At 36.5% G+C, this 17225-nt stretch overlaps 2 protein-coding genes across 2 annotated transcripts in view; one reads left to right on the top strand and one right to left on the bottom strand.

Moving 5' to 3' along the window:
* Nucleotides 1-4288, top strand: part of LOC117327266 (glutamate receptor ionotropic, NMDA 2B-like) — a 124453-nt gene extending 120165 nt beyond the window's left edge. Inside the window, exon 17 of the mRNA XM_033884185.1 lies at nucleotides 470-4288. Coding sequence (XP_033740076.1) covers nucleotides 470-893 — 424 coding nt within the window. The 3' untranslated portion in view covers nucleotides 894-4288. The remainder of the gene's footprint in view (nucleotides 1-469) is intronic.
* Nucleotides 4289-13078: 8790 nt separating this feature from the next.
* LOC117332983 (cytochrome P450 2U1-like) lies at nucleotides 13079-14368 on the bottom strand. Its single transcript, XM_033892116.1, has one exon. It carries the CDS (start codon nucleotides 14366-14368, stop codon nucleotides 13079-13081), a length of 1290 nt encoding a protein of 429 aa, XP_033748007.1.
* Between the last annotated feature and the right edge of the window lie 2857 nt (nucleotides 14369-17225).

The raw sequence follows: 17225 nt of genomic DNA, 5'->3' as shown, positions 1-17225 counted from the left end.
CATGTCACTATGCTTGTTTTTGTTAAATATATTGTAATCTCTTCCTCCAAAGACAAACAAGTAAATAGTAAATTTCATATCAGCACGTAATAGATCACAAATAACGATTGTTAAACTTCATCATACAGCTATTTTGTCCTCCTAGGACTCGTTAGTGATGTTGTGTTCAACATATAACTATTTTGTTTTTTCAAGGACGAAGGGAAGAAAACAAATCAATTGCACCTTGCAGAATATCTAAACAAGTCCAAGCGTTCTTAGTAAATACAGACTGCCCAGAAACTAAAGCCGATAACTTCTTTATTAGTCGACGTGGCTAAAGTTGTTAAATTATTTCGCTATCAATTACTGTAAACGAAAGTATATTTCATAAAGAGGGAATACAAAATGGCTTGGGTTGACTTAAAACAAGGTATTATAAGCATACAGTTTTTGTGTTTCTAGTGTTGTTTGTTGTTTATCATTGCAGGAGTTTTGGTATAAAACCTTTAGAAGGAAATCTTTTCCGTCATAAGAAAAAACAAGCACTGGAACAAAATCCTAATCCTAAACCTAACGGATATCCTAGATGTAATAGGTCGGAAGGCAACGAGGAAGAGCATCGAGTGTGTACCGAATCTCAGAGCAAGGAACGCTTGCTTCAGGACAGTGAATGTACTAGCACAAGTCCGTACTTGGACGATCCGTCCTTGACTCGATGGTCAAAAAGATCATTAAGGCGGTCGCCTAGTTACACGAACGCTATTGCGATTGAACCTCCAGAAAAGGGGGACAGCAGTGGAGTTATACAAAGACATATAAATAAAGTCCGATGTCACGACGGCAAATACTACGTTGGTGTAAGCAATGACAATCCAGCGGAAGGCTATGACATGACACACTATGTGGAATAGGTTTACAATATAGAATTCCTACTTCTGCGTCATGGCGTCATTTTAAATGTTGGCATTAGAGCGTGGTGGCGTTTTAATACTTACTCCTGGAGATATATTGTATGCCCATTATCACTGATTTTACTTCTATATAAGTGTCATAAATTACAGGCCGTTAAAACTGGTCATGAGCGGGTAATATAGGACAATTGAATATTACTGTCAAATGATCATTAAAAATCATACTCTCACTAAATTGTTAATACAGGTACCCCAACCCCGCTCCCCGCAAACTCCTAGGTATATGTCTGTCTTCAGAACCGTAGTGAATAGCTCAATATAAAGAAATATAAAAGACTTCTACTCAAAAACCAAATTAAGTATTTTATAGATGAAGGTGTCTTAAGGTGCTTCACCAAAATTGTTAATTTCATAACCCTGGTATGCAATTATTGGTCCCCAGGGGTGGTGGGCAGGATCAAAAAGGGTCAAATTTACAGAAATATTTCAAAACTCAGGTGACCGTTAAAGCCCATTGTTTCATAAATCTTCGGATATATCCGAAGTGAATATAAATAATGTTTCTAATTCAGCATACTATAACTGATCATCTACAATCCTTGGATTAATATAAATACATAATGTATATCCGAGAGTAGTTTTCAACATGTATCCATTCTACTCCACAAAACCCTAATGTGCAGGTCAGTTCTTATGTATATATATATCCCTACAAACTCAAGGTAACCATATAAAGGCTTCAAAAGAAATCATTATCGTAATGAATTGTCCCTAGAGATCTTAGTATAGATCTCATTACAACGTGACATTTTTGTCTTCACTTAATCAAGACAAATATTTGTTATTGTGCAGGATTACAAATGTATATGTATTTTACATTTAGTGGTATTGTTTAAATATGTGATGTATCTGTTAAATTTGGATGATGGTTTTGTAACTTAAACATTTCTTTCTTACGAATACAATCAGTTCATAACACGGTTTGTAAGACCGAAACAGATTCATAAGTTTGTTCATATTCAACAGGAAGTGGCAGTTATCTGTCAAAATCGGCATTTTCATTTAATTTACATCATATATATATTGTCATTAGGTTCAGCATTATTCACTTTTTTCACATCTTAGTCAGCATGTTTTGTTTTGGTTTATATTATGGTTAAACAGGTCAGGTATGTACAATTTGGTTCTGTTAACATATTAAACACCTTACACCAGAATCGGTATCAAATCAGCATTTTCAATTTTAATAAGAGATCCAAATGAATTCGTCTACAACGAACACGGGTGTTTAGGTCAGCTAAAGCTCCAAAGTTGTCCTTTATTAGACACTAGGGTTACTACACTAATGAATATCATAGGGAAAGTTTGTGTACATAATCTACTCAAAGTAAGGAACAGATGCACCATTATGTAACATAAAGTGTATGCCGTATTAAATGATTCTTCAATGAATGTCACTGAATATGTCTGCCGTTTAAGTTAGAAAACATTTATGCCACTGGTATGTAACTCATGTGTCATATACCTATTCTGTCACCACTCTATAACAAACGTACGAGTTATTTTACATTATAACATTCCCTATAATCATCCTCGTATGTAACATAACCATGAACCATTACCTTACGTGAGAATTGTAAACGCGGTTTTTGTAGGTCGTGATAGCATTCTGGATCATTTTAACATCAATTTGAACTCAATTTTGCTTTTATCAATTGAAAATAACAAATGATAAAAGTATTTTTATACAAATTTCACTTATGTCAGATTATTGAATATACGTCGTGATTCAAACGTCATGGTATTTAATCAATATGGTAGGGACTTACCTCGGCGTTAAGCAATCAATGGTCATACATAGTAGTGTAGAGGTTGCATTTTCGAAAGGTTATATTTATTTCGAGGATAGAATGTTTACATATTGTTGCACAAGCATTTTGACCATCATTTTATTAGCATTATTTTTTTCAGTAAAATGAAAATTGTAGCCATCCACAAAAAAAAAAAACCCATTTGTAGTATATCGAATAACGTTAACTGAAATTTCCCTTATAAACAATTATTCATTAACTTGGTTATATAGTCCTGCATAACATTTCTTTTTAGATGTGACCCTCATGAACCTCCATGTAGTCCTGCAGTAAACACATTGTATATTGATTCCGTTCTGATCCGTCCTCTACACACGGTCATTCGGCAATAATTCTGTCTCCTCGTCACTGGTATCCGACTGGCAGGTTCACTGCTAACCCTATTTATATGACGTACAGTACATGTAGGTGCCACATTTATTATAACACAAGTACAATGTATACGTATAAAGCCACGCTATAGTACGTGCAATGTTATATTAGATATTACACCAAAGCGTGTGTGGCATGCTGACAAGTACAATGTGAATTGTGTATTATCATATGGAAAAGATTATATATTTGTCGTATTATCAAGCAAATAATGGCACTTACAAATTAATTTCCCATGTAATACCCACAAAATTATATAGATTTCTGCATTACACCCGGACAGTGATAACTCTTAGATCTAGATCTCCACCTGTATACTAACACAAAAATTAACATTGATTAAAAACGTTTAATTGGTATTCGCATTCAATGTTAAATCAGCTAATATTTAGTATACATTGTACGAAATATTTAGTCGTTGGTGTATATATTGGTAACAACCAAATTTCTGTAATTGTTGGGTTTTTTTATCATTATTATTTTCTATGTTATACGAAGTCACACTCCATAGCCTGTTACCGATAATTGTATGGTCATTGCAAATGTTGTTTGCAAACGATATCATAATGTATATTTAAAGTACACCTCAGCTTTAATATGACTTAAAAGCTGACACCGTTAATGAAAACATCCAATTTAACATTGAACACTATTGTTTTTCCACTTGATGCTTCACGTTAAAGGCTTTAAACAAATTGCCACTTCCTATTGGTCATTCTTACAATTTTGTGAATTTCGATCGGGTGACAGCATAGTAAATAGGTTTACCTGATTATAATGTTAAATTCTCACTCAATATCGTCCCTGTAGGATAATACTAGCTTTAAAAATTTTCAAAAAAAAATATACGGAAGTCAAAAATTTCCAACGTATTTTGGGCAAGTGATTTCATTGCTGATTTTCTTGTTGTATTAGAATAACCATGAAATTACTCCAGACATCTGTAGGTTTGTCAAACACACCCGTAATAATGGTGTTATCCAATTAATTTTTCCAAAATGGTACGAAATATCACTAACTCAATAGAATAACACAAAGAGAGCATGGGTACTGGAAGCTAAACAACAACTTACTACCAAAATAAAAAATATGAAAAATGTATCCAAAATTAATAAATAAATGTATAAACACAGCAGGAAAAAAACCCTAATGTATTGAAAAAGCTTGGGAACTTTGTCAAATAGAAATAAGAGAAAAAAGCATATTGTTTAGCAAACAATTAGCTCAACAAAGAAAGGTGAAATAAGGGTTCATCTTTTAAAAACGTGATGTTAGGATGCAGAATATCATTTTATATCATAAAACTCATCATTGTCTCATTGGGCAATGCAACACAACGGTAACAAGCAAACTAGGGATAAATAAACAACAAACTAAATACATTTACCCAGCATTAACAGAACATTTCTGTTTGTATCCGAGTATTTGATTACTCCCCGTCAGACATAAACGGATAGAATGGTACTTTTTTACCTCCTGGATGCATTCACTTTATCACTATCTGGTCAGAAACAAAGAGACAGCATACAAGGTGTAAAAACCGGTGTTAAAAGTGTTTACGTCTTATGCTTGTTTGATCATCATGGATGTTTTTAATGTGTTTCTTCATTCCATGACACGTTGTCACCCAGTTGTTTACGAGATGTATAAAACGTGCTTAATATTACTACTTTCAGCGGCATTAGCATATATTTGTAGCAACATCATAACGTATTTTATTGAAGCAAATGATTAATATTGTTTGATTTTATGTATATAGACAATGTGTTTGTGTATACCACATTGCGACAAACAGATCATTTAAGATTGTTGTTAATTGTGAGATTAGAAACCATGCATAACTCACAAAATTATATCGTTTGTATGAAAAAAGTGCACATGCATAAGGTCAAAGGTCATTCATGGTTAGTATCTTATACAGATGTGTGACGTCAGGTGCCGTTCATGACCAATGAATGTAAAAGTGTGCTAGATTAGAGGACATGCATGTCTAGTGAAAGATACAAGTGTGCAAGTCAAAGTTCATGCGTGGTATATTTTTATTACACAATTGTTTTGGTAAATATGATGAAGTAGTATTGGTTTGACATGGATGTACGGATAAGGAAGACCTCGAACATGTGGATTGATGCGTGGTGTATGTATCGTTACTAGAAGATCATTTAATGTTTCTGTTTCAGATGCATATGTCTTTTTCGAAAAAACGAGAAGACATTCTAGTAAATACATATCAATAAAAAAACAATACAGAATGTGTTTTGGTCTGCATAGCAATATCAATTTTAGTTGTCAAACTATCACAAATCATTCTTATTATATAGCTTATATTCGGTATAGTGTCAGTATATGACCAGGGACCACATCTAACTCTTTAGAACTAGAGCTTGCATCCAGTACAGTAGTAATATAAGGCTAGAGCTTACATCCGGTACAGTAGCGATACAGTACTAGAACTAACACCCGATACAGTGTCAATATCAGACTAGAGCTTTGACCGGTTTAAAAGGCAATATAAGATTTAATCTTACATTCGGTATAGAAATGATACAGGACTAGAACTAGCATCCGGTAAGGTGTGAATAAAGGATTAGAACATATATCCGGTTCAGTGTCAATATATATTTATTGACTAGAGTTTACATCCACTACAGTAAGAATATAGAGTATAGTACCGCTCCATATTGGTTTAGTTTATCAAGTAACAATATACATACAAATTAGCATTTTTAATAAATTTATCAATCAAACATATGTGAATAACATACAGTAATTTAATTATTCCACACTAATAAAGAATCATTTCACAGAAAAGTATATATAACTGTTAATTGCAATGTCGTGCTGTTTATGATGATGGAGCTGCCATTTGTGTAGAAATCATTATAGTCTATTTCCAATTTTGACAGTTGATGGAAGTTAACAATCAATGTAGAGCTGCATGACAATACAGTGTATATACTACTAGTAAACAAGGTTATATAGAGCTGTAAAACAGAACATACCTATACAACCTGAAAGCCAGCAATGCAGAGCTATAGAGCCGTATATTTTACAGGTAGCCGAATACTTTATATCTTACAGGCGGCTGAATAAACAAGCAATGCAGAGCTATAGAACCGTATATTTTACAGGTAGCCGAATACTTTATATTTTACAGGCGGCTGAATAAACAAGCAATGCAGAGCTGTAGAACTGAATATGCTTAGGTCGACTGAATGAACAAGCAGTGTAGAGATGTATGACTGTATATTATACAGGCGGCTAAACTAACAAGCTATGCAGATCTTGAGACTGTATATTTCAAATTGCGGCTCTTTAAGCAAGCAATGCAGAGCTGGTACACTGAATATGCTATAGGTGGCTGAATAAACAAGCAATGCAGAGCTGTAACACTGAATATTTTTATAGGTGGCTAAATAAACAAGCAATGCAAAGCTGTAACACTGAATATTTTATAGGTGGCTAAATAAACAAGCAATGTAGAGCTGTAACACTGAATATTTTATAGGTTGCTAAATAAACAAGCAATGCAGAACTGTAACACTGAATAGTTTATAGGTTGCTAAATAAACAAGCAATGTAGAGCTGTATAAGTACTTATTTTACAGGCGGCTGAATAAACAAGAAGTGTATATTTTACAAGCACCTGCATAAACAGGCAATGCTGATTTCTATATCGGTTTATCTTACAGACAGCTGAATAAGCATGCAATGTTTAATATACCTGTATATTTCAATTTTATCAAATAATCGAGTTTCTAAAAACTATCTACTGAATTCGTTCATGTATCATACAATATTTATATTTTATAAGTTTTGAATTTGCTCTCCGAGACTCGCAAAACCAGAAATTTTGAACAATTATATCATAAAAGTCTCCTAAAATCTCCCTTGTAATGAAACGCTATTTTAGATCCTTTAATTATCTTACATATTGAACAGTCGCTGTGCTACTAAACTTAACTTAAAGTATAATTCATACGTATTAACATGGATTATTTTCGTATAACCTACATCACCTCTGTTTATTAAAAGACATTTTCCTTTTTCGTTTATAAGGATTTGATTCAAACAATATCAATAGTACACTGATAATTGCATAATATTTTTTGAAAACAGAATGTGTTGTTTTAATTTTTTTTTCTCCGATTCATGTTGTGAAAACATTGGCGATTGCTAATTTTAGCAAACCGTTCACGCTTCATTTGTTCAAAAATCTATTTCATGTTAATAGAAAGTTACATTGATATGATTGTGTGAATGCGTCCCTCAGCCTTGTGTAAATAATGCGTACGGCACCGCGGGATATTTGTAACCATAAATGTCTGTATATATGTATCATTTTGTAAACAAGACCGTTAACCATGACAATGTTCGCTTGTCAATTTTTCTATTGCCAAATGTGATTGTCTTAATTACAACGTTTTTGTTGTTGACGATTAAATATACCATATAAATATATATATATATGAATATATATTAATCACATTGCATATCACAAACATGGATGCCGTTTTATTAAAATTCTGATTTTACATGTAAAAGATATTGCTGTTGTTATTGGTCTTTTCGATATTACATGTATACAGTCAACTGTTATGCCTTAATTACTAATTACTAAGTCTCTAATGACTTTGTCAATATGCTCCTATTCTCTGAAAGATTTATTGTTATCGAAGGGGGTTAACATATAAAATATGCAATTCTGAAGATATCCCTCTTGCATATCTTTATGCAACCTAAGTGCGGTGGAAATATTTCAATAGCAGAATCTCAATACCACTGTATGTGTGGATTTCCTCACGGGCACAAAGGTGGGGTTTCAAAATGGCCTAAGAAGCAAATACGATAGCTTGTATGTGGTATCGGTAGCCGCGGTAGTCCTACGTTTACCTATAGGAATTTAGTGTTATGGATTTTGAGAAAGAACATGCTCATTTTACATTAAGCGAACTTTTCTGCAGTCAATTCATAATAATGTGCTAAAAACATTTCCAAAATATATATAATAAATTTCCCAAAAATAGGAGATTTGTGCAATGTAATTAAAATTGGTTGACAATATTGCTATATAATATTAAAGAGAAAAATGAGCATAGGGGCAAATCTGGTTTGCACTGAAACATTATAAAGTGAACTGAAATAAAGTTCTTATACTTGGTTTCATTAGTATAGGGACTGACACCTACACTAATAACAAACTAAAGTGATATTTCCACTTTAAAAATGGCCGCCATGTTCCCTGTTAACCACAAATATTAAATGTTACAACTTCTGAATAAATTTTCTGACAACAACGCTACATAGATTTATGTTGGTTTACCCTTTAAACCACCTGATCTAGAATCCAATACGGCTTCCTCGTCCTATAATCTGATTGGCAATGTCAGTATTGGTCTACATCGTAGTTCTTACCGCCCAAGTCGACCATACCTAATACCTGGAAGATGACGGTTGTTAGCGAAATTTACATTACTTGAGTTGTGTCTTAAACCTTTTGACTTTTGGATGCAAACTGGTTTCCAAATGCATGTAGTATTCTACATAGTATATGATACTGGCTACGTGGGTACATACCCCCATGGTTCTCTGTCCAGTAGGACACTTGCAGTAACAATCCTTTATGGGATTAATGGTGTCGGAGCTGTTAAGCTGGATCCAAACTATTTTACACTCCTCCTATGCCTCGAGTAGATCTGACATCGTACAATATCCCGTGAGTGCCTATAAATCCAGATCTCATAGTCACGATAATCACTGAGGTGCTCACTGATGCAACTGCCAGTGATATTTGGTATGTAGCACGGGAGATTGTCAGAAGGTATTTTATGTCTAACTTTGGAAAGTCATAATTATCCACAGTTGCATCTAGTTTGACAAATAGTGACTAGGCCCTTCTGGTAAGTTCTGCGTCATCTTTCACACGCTGAGCTAAAGTGTTGTGAACATTAAGACGCTCTTTTATTTTGTCAGCCAGCGCCCTATCCTTTGCTTCTCGTTGTGGTGTTCTAACCCATATGGATTCCATTTAGACAGGCTGTTACTGTTCTAACAAGTTCCTCGATGATATCAAGGAAATAGTTGGAGGCAAGGTGTGTTTTGAAAAACAGCCATTGCTTGAAGTGTCCATTTTTCTCCGGCCAGGAGAGATTATCCGTGATGGCTTTTGTAATTTTCACATCATTATTGCTTCTAGGAAAAGGTCTTCCTGTGTCCAGAATGTAACCATAAGGCAGGGCTATGCTTATGAACTTCTGGCCACAGTAGGAGATCCTCTGGAGCTTGTGATCAGAACTTTTAAGAATAAATACATTTTCTCCTGTAAGATGTTCACGTCCAAGGAACAATAGTTATGTGCTTTTACTGTGGAATGAAATGCTTCGAAGAGTTGAACACTGTTTCCATGATATGTCCGTTTTCATTTTTACCCAGAACACCATTAGTGTATTCTCGTGGTTTGGAGTTTAAATACCGGTGTATGAAGACTGATATCGTAATATTCCATATCACAATATTCCAGATTAACGAGCTACGTTCTACGCAAAAAAAATGACGCAACTAAAAAAAAAATACCAACAGACATTCCAAATAATCAGCATTGACTTATGTTCAGGAATGTTGCCTCTGAAAGTAGACTTAGATCTGTAATCCATAGTAATAGAGGACGTACATGTGATATAGCAAGCTTGTTAAAATGCGACAAATATCTCGTGTGGCACATTGATTTATTTGTGATTAATATCATCCTCCCCTACCTTCAGGGTATCGTAGGGAATTCTCCAACTCGAGGGGTGGAATTTTATGCTTTCTAACCTGATATGAAGGGGCATCTTTCCCTAGTGTTGCTACCATATCATTATGGATATCCTATCCTTGGGTGTTAAACCTTTTTTTGTGCAAATATTGGATCACTGTTATTTCAGCGAATTTGTCATTTTTACAAAAGCCCCTTGTCTTGTTTACTTTAGAGTGCTACCTCGTCGATACAAACTAACCAAATGAGACCAGTCCTTTGGTAGACGGCCCTATTTATTCTGAGAATAGTAGGACTTAAAAAGAACATCCTTGAGCACCTCCTTCAATACAAGGCTCACGACATATCAATCATCTCTGGTAAGTGTACAATTCTATTACCAATGTGGTATATTTGATAGCAGTATAAACCTTATTTACGACTTGTGCTCGTTGGAATCCAATAGAATTTCAAATTGTACATTCTAATCTATATGATAGAGTAAACAAACTCCAATAGCGAATGGCCTCCCGCCACTAGAAAACAGTTACTCCGAAACTGTAAACCCAATCTTCTCTAAACCTCCGTACTACAAGCTGTCCTACTCTGATCTTAAATATAAAATTCAAATCAATTAAGAAATAGGCAATATCTGCGACTGAATGTTCTACAAATATTTATCAGCATGCAGACATTGCTATAAATTTCCACCAAATTATTAACTTTTTTAGAATGAACTTTGAAAACAATATCATTGAATAGGTAGAGAAGTCATTACCATCCCGATACCTGTAGAAATGATCGGGATATACAACAGATCAGTTCCAATACAATCTAATACAGCACGATTAAAAATGTTCCTTAAACAAACGATATTAGTCAAATGGCTCAATTAAATACACGACCACCCTATTATACAACTAATTCAACTCAACAAAGCGTTACAGATTGCTTGTCTGACTTTCCCGACTCGGTTTATACACGTGTAAAACTTACCAGGATTGTCATATCATAACGTGATAAAGAAACCTACAAGAAAACGTGATGATAAAGACACTGTCATGTTCTGTCCATCATCTGAATGAGACCTCAACACAAAGTGAAGAGCTATGCTATAAGAACCTGGCTGGTGTAGAAAGGTGAAGAATATATAACACCTACTGTTTAATAGCGTCAAACCTCAAACGTAATAGACAATGCTTGATGCATTTTCTTATCATATACTTTATTCAAACGCTGTAACGTGTTTCTTCAAAGCGGCCCTCGTACCCAATTCTTTCAGTGAAACCACCTCTCAAGGGCAGAGGGGTATAAGACTTACCTTTGATGCGCTAATGATAAAATATTTATGCACAATAAGATCAGTACTTCAATCACAATTTATAATGATTAAGCCTCATTGTGAGGATTAGCTAAAGCGTAGATATTTGGAAATGAATATTGAAAGTATCTGATAAATTAACTTTACATTTCAGAAACTGGCACCTTTTCAATAAAGACGTGACGTGTGATTACATGTAGAAGTGAGAATACCATTTAACGTTGTGAAATTGCGGACACCGAGAGAGAGTTGAATACAGACGACTAATGGGAGTCTAGCTCGGAGAAACGCACAATGTGCAGTTCAACCAGCCTACTACTACATGTACATGTACGAATGTTTATGTTTTAAGGAGAACCCTAAAATACTTAAAACTATGCAGTGAAGCAAAACCCAACCAATATGATACTTTTAGACTACAGCTTTAAAGTAGTTCAATCATTGAGACTTCTTTTCAGACGTTCGCAATTTTAAATAATTTATTACTTCGATATGGAGTGCAATGAATGTATTTATGTACTGTACAATGTCTGGTAAATAGATGTTTAAAAACACAACAACAAAAACACATTAAGTATTTACGAATTGTATAGTTTGTCATGAATACAGTAGTCATATATACATATATATACAGTGTCACAGATATTAAAGAGCGATATTAATGTACAAATATTAGCCGAATGATAGGACAAAAATGGTCTGTCCTAAATCAGTCTTCTAATTGCATGTTAAAATGTTATTCAAAAAATGGTAATATCAGCGGGCCTGATTGAAAAATCATATACCGATTTCATAAAACTTGTACCGGTTGTATAAACTTGCATGAATTGGATTTAATTAGAATCAACGTGGTTAATTGAAAGCCATATGAAATGGAAACAATTGCTTAATAGATAAGATTCAGTCACAGATAATCATTAAAACAGCAGTTCCGCTCCTGTTAAATGGTAGACGTCACAATCAATTAGTACACCGCCTAATGTTGCTACACATTAAAACAATTTTCGTAATGGATGTTATAACACTGAGGTTAAGGTGTTTATGTGATAAAGGTTATTGATACAAAACTATCAAGAATATACATAAATAAGGCTACGTTCATCTTTTCGAAGTTATGATAAAACGAAGTTCCTTGTACCAGTTAAAATAGCAAGTAAAATACGTTTACGAATGCGAAAGGTCACGAATTCATGGTGAAATATCATAAGATAAACTATTTCTCCACGGCACCAAGGTATTTATTTGTTTTCATGACTTTTCTTCAAGATTTTGTTGTTTTGCGTTTTGTATTTATTCAGCTAAACCAATAACATAAACACTACGTGCCTAAATTACGTCGCCATGACAGTACTACATTACAGAGACAGCATTGCCTCTGAAATGAGGGCTCTCCTGAAACGGACGTACAACTGTCCTTGAAATGTCTATAGCATTCGAATTGTTTTATTGACATGCTAAATTATCGACAATACAAGTAACATCTGTAAAGGAAAAAATGAATTCGCTTTCTGAGAAATTTGACGAAATATTTCATCTCGTTTACTATAATGCGCAATTCGGAAGTCCTCTAAAATAGTGTATTAAAAACTCCAGACAAGTTACGAAGGTATTAACAAAGATTATTGAAGCTATCGACGTCCTGTGCTCTATACTACTGAAGAAACTCCGTTATGTTCTTCATACTAATCACACATTAATCAGCTATGGCAATATATCTTTCACTGTTAATAAAAGATGAGACTTTTTATGGATATTTTTTTAAAAGCAGTTTATGTACGTCCGTTTCAGAAAATCCCTCTTTTCAGAGACAATTTTGTCTTTGTATTGTGGGACTGTCTCGCATTTCCGAGAGATCCCAACCTGTTAAACCAGACCATTCTATACCTTTCTAAACCCGCTCAAAAGCTCGTAATTCAAAAGGCTTCGGGCTTACAGTTATACCGTACTCGCCTTCAAAACTGAGAACTGTGTCCTCTTCAGTCTTCCGTAAATCGAGTTTCTGAAGTGTGTTAGAGAATATCAAGAACATGGCAGCTTTAGCGAGAGACTCCCCGGGACAGGCACGTGGACCCACAGAAAACGGCATGAATCCATTATACTTCTTTACTTTGTAGTCCGGGTCCAGAAAACGACCCGGTTTAAAGGCAAGCGGGTCATCCCAGTAACTGGAATCCATGTGTGTTACCTGAAGATTTCCAAATATAACGGCACCTTTAGGAATGCGATGGCCTGCAACCACGGCGTCCCGAGAAGCTATGTGAGGGAGACTCGAACTTGCAACATTAACTATACGTTGAATCTCCAATAATGTCGCCTCAACATACGGCATTCTTTGTCTGTCGGACAAACGCACTTGACGACCCTGGCCAACTACTTCGTCGATTTCTTGTTGACATTTCCCTTGGACATCAGGGAACGAGATCATATACAGAGCTGCCCATTCCAGAGTGTTGGAAGTAGTGTCCGTTCCGGCATTGAATAGATCAATAATAACTTGTACCATCTGTTTCGTAGTGATATCAGAATCGCTCCCGTTCTTCTCGGTTCCTAGAAAAATATCAATAAAATCTCGAATGTTAGAATTGTCAAACGTCGATCTGTGTTCCTCTAATTGATTCTCTATATATCTACTTAACATACCATACGCTTTGATTTCGGTAGCTAATTCATTCGCTATCTTGTTCTTCCTAAATAGTTTCAAGAATGGCCAAATGGTTGTTGGAGCAAACAAAGCTAATGGCTTGTCAGTAATTTCACGAATACATCTCATAATATTATTCAATTCCGGATCAGTGTAGTCTGGACGGCTCCCAAACAGAATGGTATGTAGTATATTGGTGAGTGCGTGATTGTACATGTCCCGGACACTAAAGGGTTGTTCGTTTCGTTTACAGATTTCATTCACGAGATCGTAGCTTTCAAGCAGAATTTTTTCTTCTATAGTTCTTTTCCCGACTCCTAAATCTCTCAGTGATCTCAACGCGAACCTCCGTAGCATTTTCCATGTTTTCCCATTAGATTCAATAATGCCCAATTCGTTCCGTTTCAGATGTGTTACAGCCGGTCTGTCACTGAAAACGTCGGCTTGCTTAACGAACGCTTCGTGAACGTTTTCCTTCCCACACAATACTACAACTAGCATCTGTCCATAATATAATCTGTATATGTTACCATACATCTTTTGCATGTCCCTAAACATCTCCATCCGATTTTTCACCTTTGTTTGTATGGCTAGAGTAAGGAAATTCCCGAGGAACGGCAATGTCAATGGTCCAGGTATTGTTAAGCTTCTTTGACAGGACCAGAAATAAATAAGAAAGATTGCAAGTCCTACAAGCAAACAGCTGATTGTCATATCGTTGCATAGGTAGTCCATGTCTAGGTTGTGTGTGCAGCCTCTGTTCACGACGTCGTCAACATTTATAAATAGTAAACAAGTAAACTCGTGAGCTCCTTTCATTATCCAAACCGGCTACTTACAAAGTTATTATTTGAACATCCTGGATTTATTGTAGCTTTATGGAAACGTTTGAGTTATAAACATTGTAATAAAATACAGCTGTGTTTTATTTATAGTTGGTGGTGTTATGGAAAGGTCAGCGGATTGTTATTTCTCCCATCATTCAAAGATTTTTTTTCTCCTATCGTTCGAAGATTTGTCTCCTATTTTACATGTTCAGGATTTCCCCGTCACCCCCAGACGTTGGGTTCGCCATCATCCCCAGACGGTTGTTTCTCCGTCACCCCAAGACGGTTGTTTCTCCGTCACCCTAGACGGTGGTTTCTCCGTCACCCCTAGACGGTGGTTTCTCCATCACCCCCAGACGGTGGTTTCTCCGTCACCCCCAGACGGTGGTTTCTCCGTCACCCCCAGACGGTGGTTTCTCCGTCACCCCCAGACGGTTGTTTCCCCGTCACCCCTAGACGGTAGTTTCTCCGTCACCCCAAGACGGTGGTTTCTCCGTCACCCCTAGACGGTGGTTTCTCCGTCACCCCTAGACGGTGGTTTCTCCGTCACCCCCAGACGGTGGTTTCTCCGTCACCCCTAGACGGTGGTTTCTCCGTCACCCCCAGACGGTGGTTTCTCCGTCACCGCCAGACGGTGGTTTCTCCGTCACCGCCAGACGGTGGTTTCTCCGTCACCCCTAGACGGTGGTTTCTCCGTCACCCCAAGACGGTGGTTTCTCCATCACCCCCAGACGGTGGTTTCTCCGTCACCTCAATATGGTGGTTTCTCCGTCACCCCTAGACGGTGGTTTCTCCGTCACCCACAGACGGTTGTTTCTCCGTCACCCACAGACGGTTGTTTCTCCGTCACCCACAGACGGTGGTTTCTCCGTCACCCCTAGACGGTGGTTTCTCCGTCACCCCCAGACGGTGGTTTCTCCGTCACCCCAAGATGGTGGTTTCTCCGTCAGCCCTAGACGGTGGTTTCTCCGTCACCCCCAGACGGTGGTTTCGCCGTCACCCCCAGACGGTGGTTTCTCCGTCATCCCCAGACGGTGGTTTCTCCGTCACCCCCAGACGGTGGTTTCTCCGTCACCCCCAGACGGTGGTTTCTCCGTCACCCCGAGGCGGTGGTTTCTCCGTCACCCCTAGGTAATTGTCTAGCCCGAGGCAGAGTGCAGAGCGTCGGAATAGACAACCAAGATTATTAGGTAGGACCTATAGGACTGATATTTTCTGTTTTCCGACTGTTCGAAACATCTCCGACAGGTGTTGACAAAAACATGAAAATGGCGAATTCCGATAACATGGACTAGAAATAGTAACAGGGAATTTCCCCCGAGTCGCGGTATTTTTTACCCATCAGAGAAGAGTCAAGTCGTTCATCGGGCTTTAACTGTTGCAAGCAATATGGCCGACGAAACTTATAGATTTATTGGACTCGGTAAGAATCGTTTTGGCTGTATTTGGAATACCTACATAGAATATCAAAATAATCCTCACCTAACTTCAGGACGTTACAGAGAAATATCAGACCCCGACTTTCCATATGTCAAATATACTCACGAAACATGCAAATGCACATGTGGTGCACTTTCCCATCATGTAACCTACTATGTATATACATGTACATGTTTTACGCTGCTGTTTCCCTTAAACTGTGATAATGTATTCTAGACCACATGACAATAAAATACGGTGTCATTATGGCGTACATGTACCTACATTACGACCACGCTTTGCACACTGTCTAAAATGTAAAGCACGTGTCATTTAGATTAACAGAATACATTATTAGAAACTTAAATGAAGTCCCAAATGTGAAAGCTGCGGCAGATACGTGACATTTTAGCACTCGCTCAACTTACAATGTAGATACTGTAAGTCATGTGCAATTGAAATGCAGACTAACTTACTCTCAGCGGTAACTGGGTTTTACTGATCTACCACCTGCAAGGGAAATTTTCTACTAGAGCGTTACAATACTAAAACTTCCTTTAGAAAATGTTCACATGTACAACATTTTGAAATATCTGAAAGATGTCGGTCTGTACCACATGATATGACCAATTGTATCATTTTTAGCTCGTCTCTTCGAAGAAGAGTGAGGGCTTATTTTGTCACTCCGGCGTCGGCGTCGGCGTTGGTTTTTCAAATGTTAAATTTTTGGTGCAAGGGTTGAAAGGCATAGTAATTTATGGTAATATGGTCTCTGTGGGGGTAAAACTATCCCCTGCCGGAGTTAAAGTAAAAGATTTTTTGGGAAAAAAATCAGATTTTTGAAAATGTTTGGACTTAGAAAATGTTTGCGTTAAGTTTTTGGTGCAAGTGTTGAAAGGTATTAATACATCACTTTATAATCGCACTAGGGTGCTGATAATTGGCAATATATTTCCTCTTGGGTTAAACTATCCCCTGCCAGAGTTAAACTAAAAGATTTTTTGGAAATAAAAAGTATTTTCAAATTTTTGGACTTAGAATATTTTTGCGTGAAGTTTTTGGTGCAAGTGTTGAAAGGTATAAATACATCACTTTATACTTGTACTAGGGTGCTGATAATTGGTAATAGAGTCCCTCTGGGGTTAAAC

The sequence above is a fragment of the Pecten maximus genome, chromosome 1 (assembly GCF_902652985.1).
Source record: "Pecten maximus chromosome 1, xPecMax1.1, whole genome shotgun sequence".
In the NCBI taxonomy this organism is placed as follows: domain Eukaryota; kingdom Metazoa; phylum Mollusca; class Bivalvia; order Pectinida; family Pectinidae; genus Pecten; species Pecten maximus.
The sequence above is the reverse complement of the archived record's forward strand: the minus strand, read 5'-3'. Positions and strand labels throughout refer to the sequence as shown.

What these genes read in the sequence shown, in the direction of transcription:
- LOC117332983 (XM_033892116.1), bottom strand. Translation starts at nt 14,368, where the DNA reads ATGTATGGTAACATATACAGATTATATTATGGACAGATGCTAGTTGTA.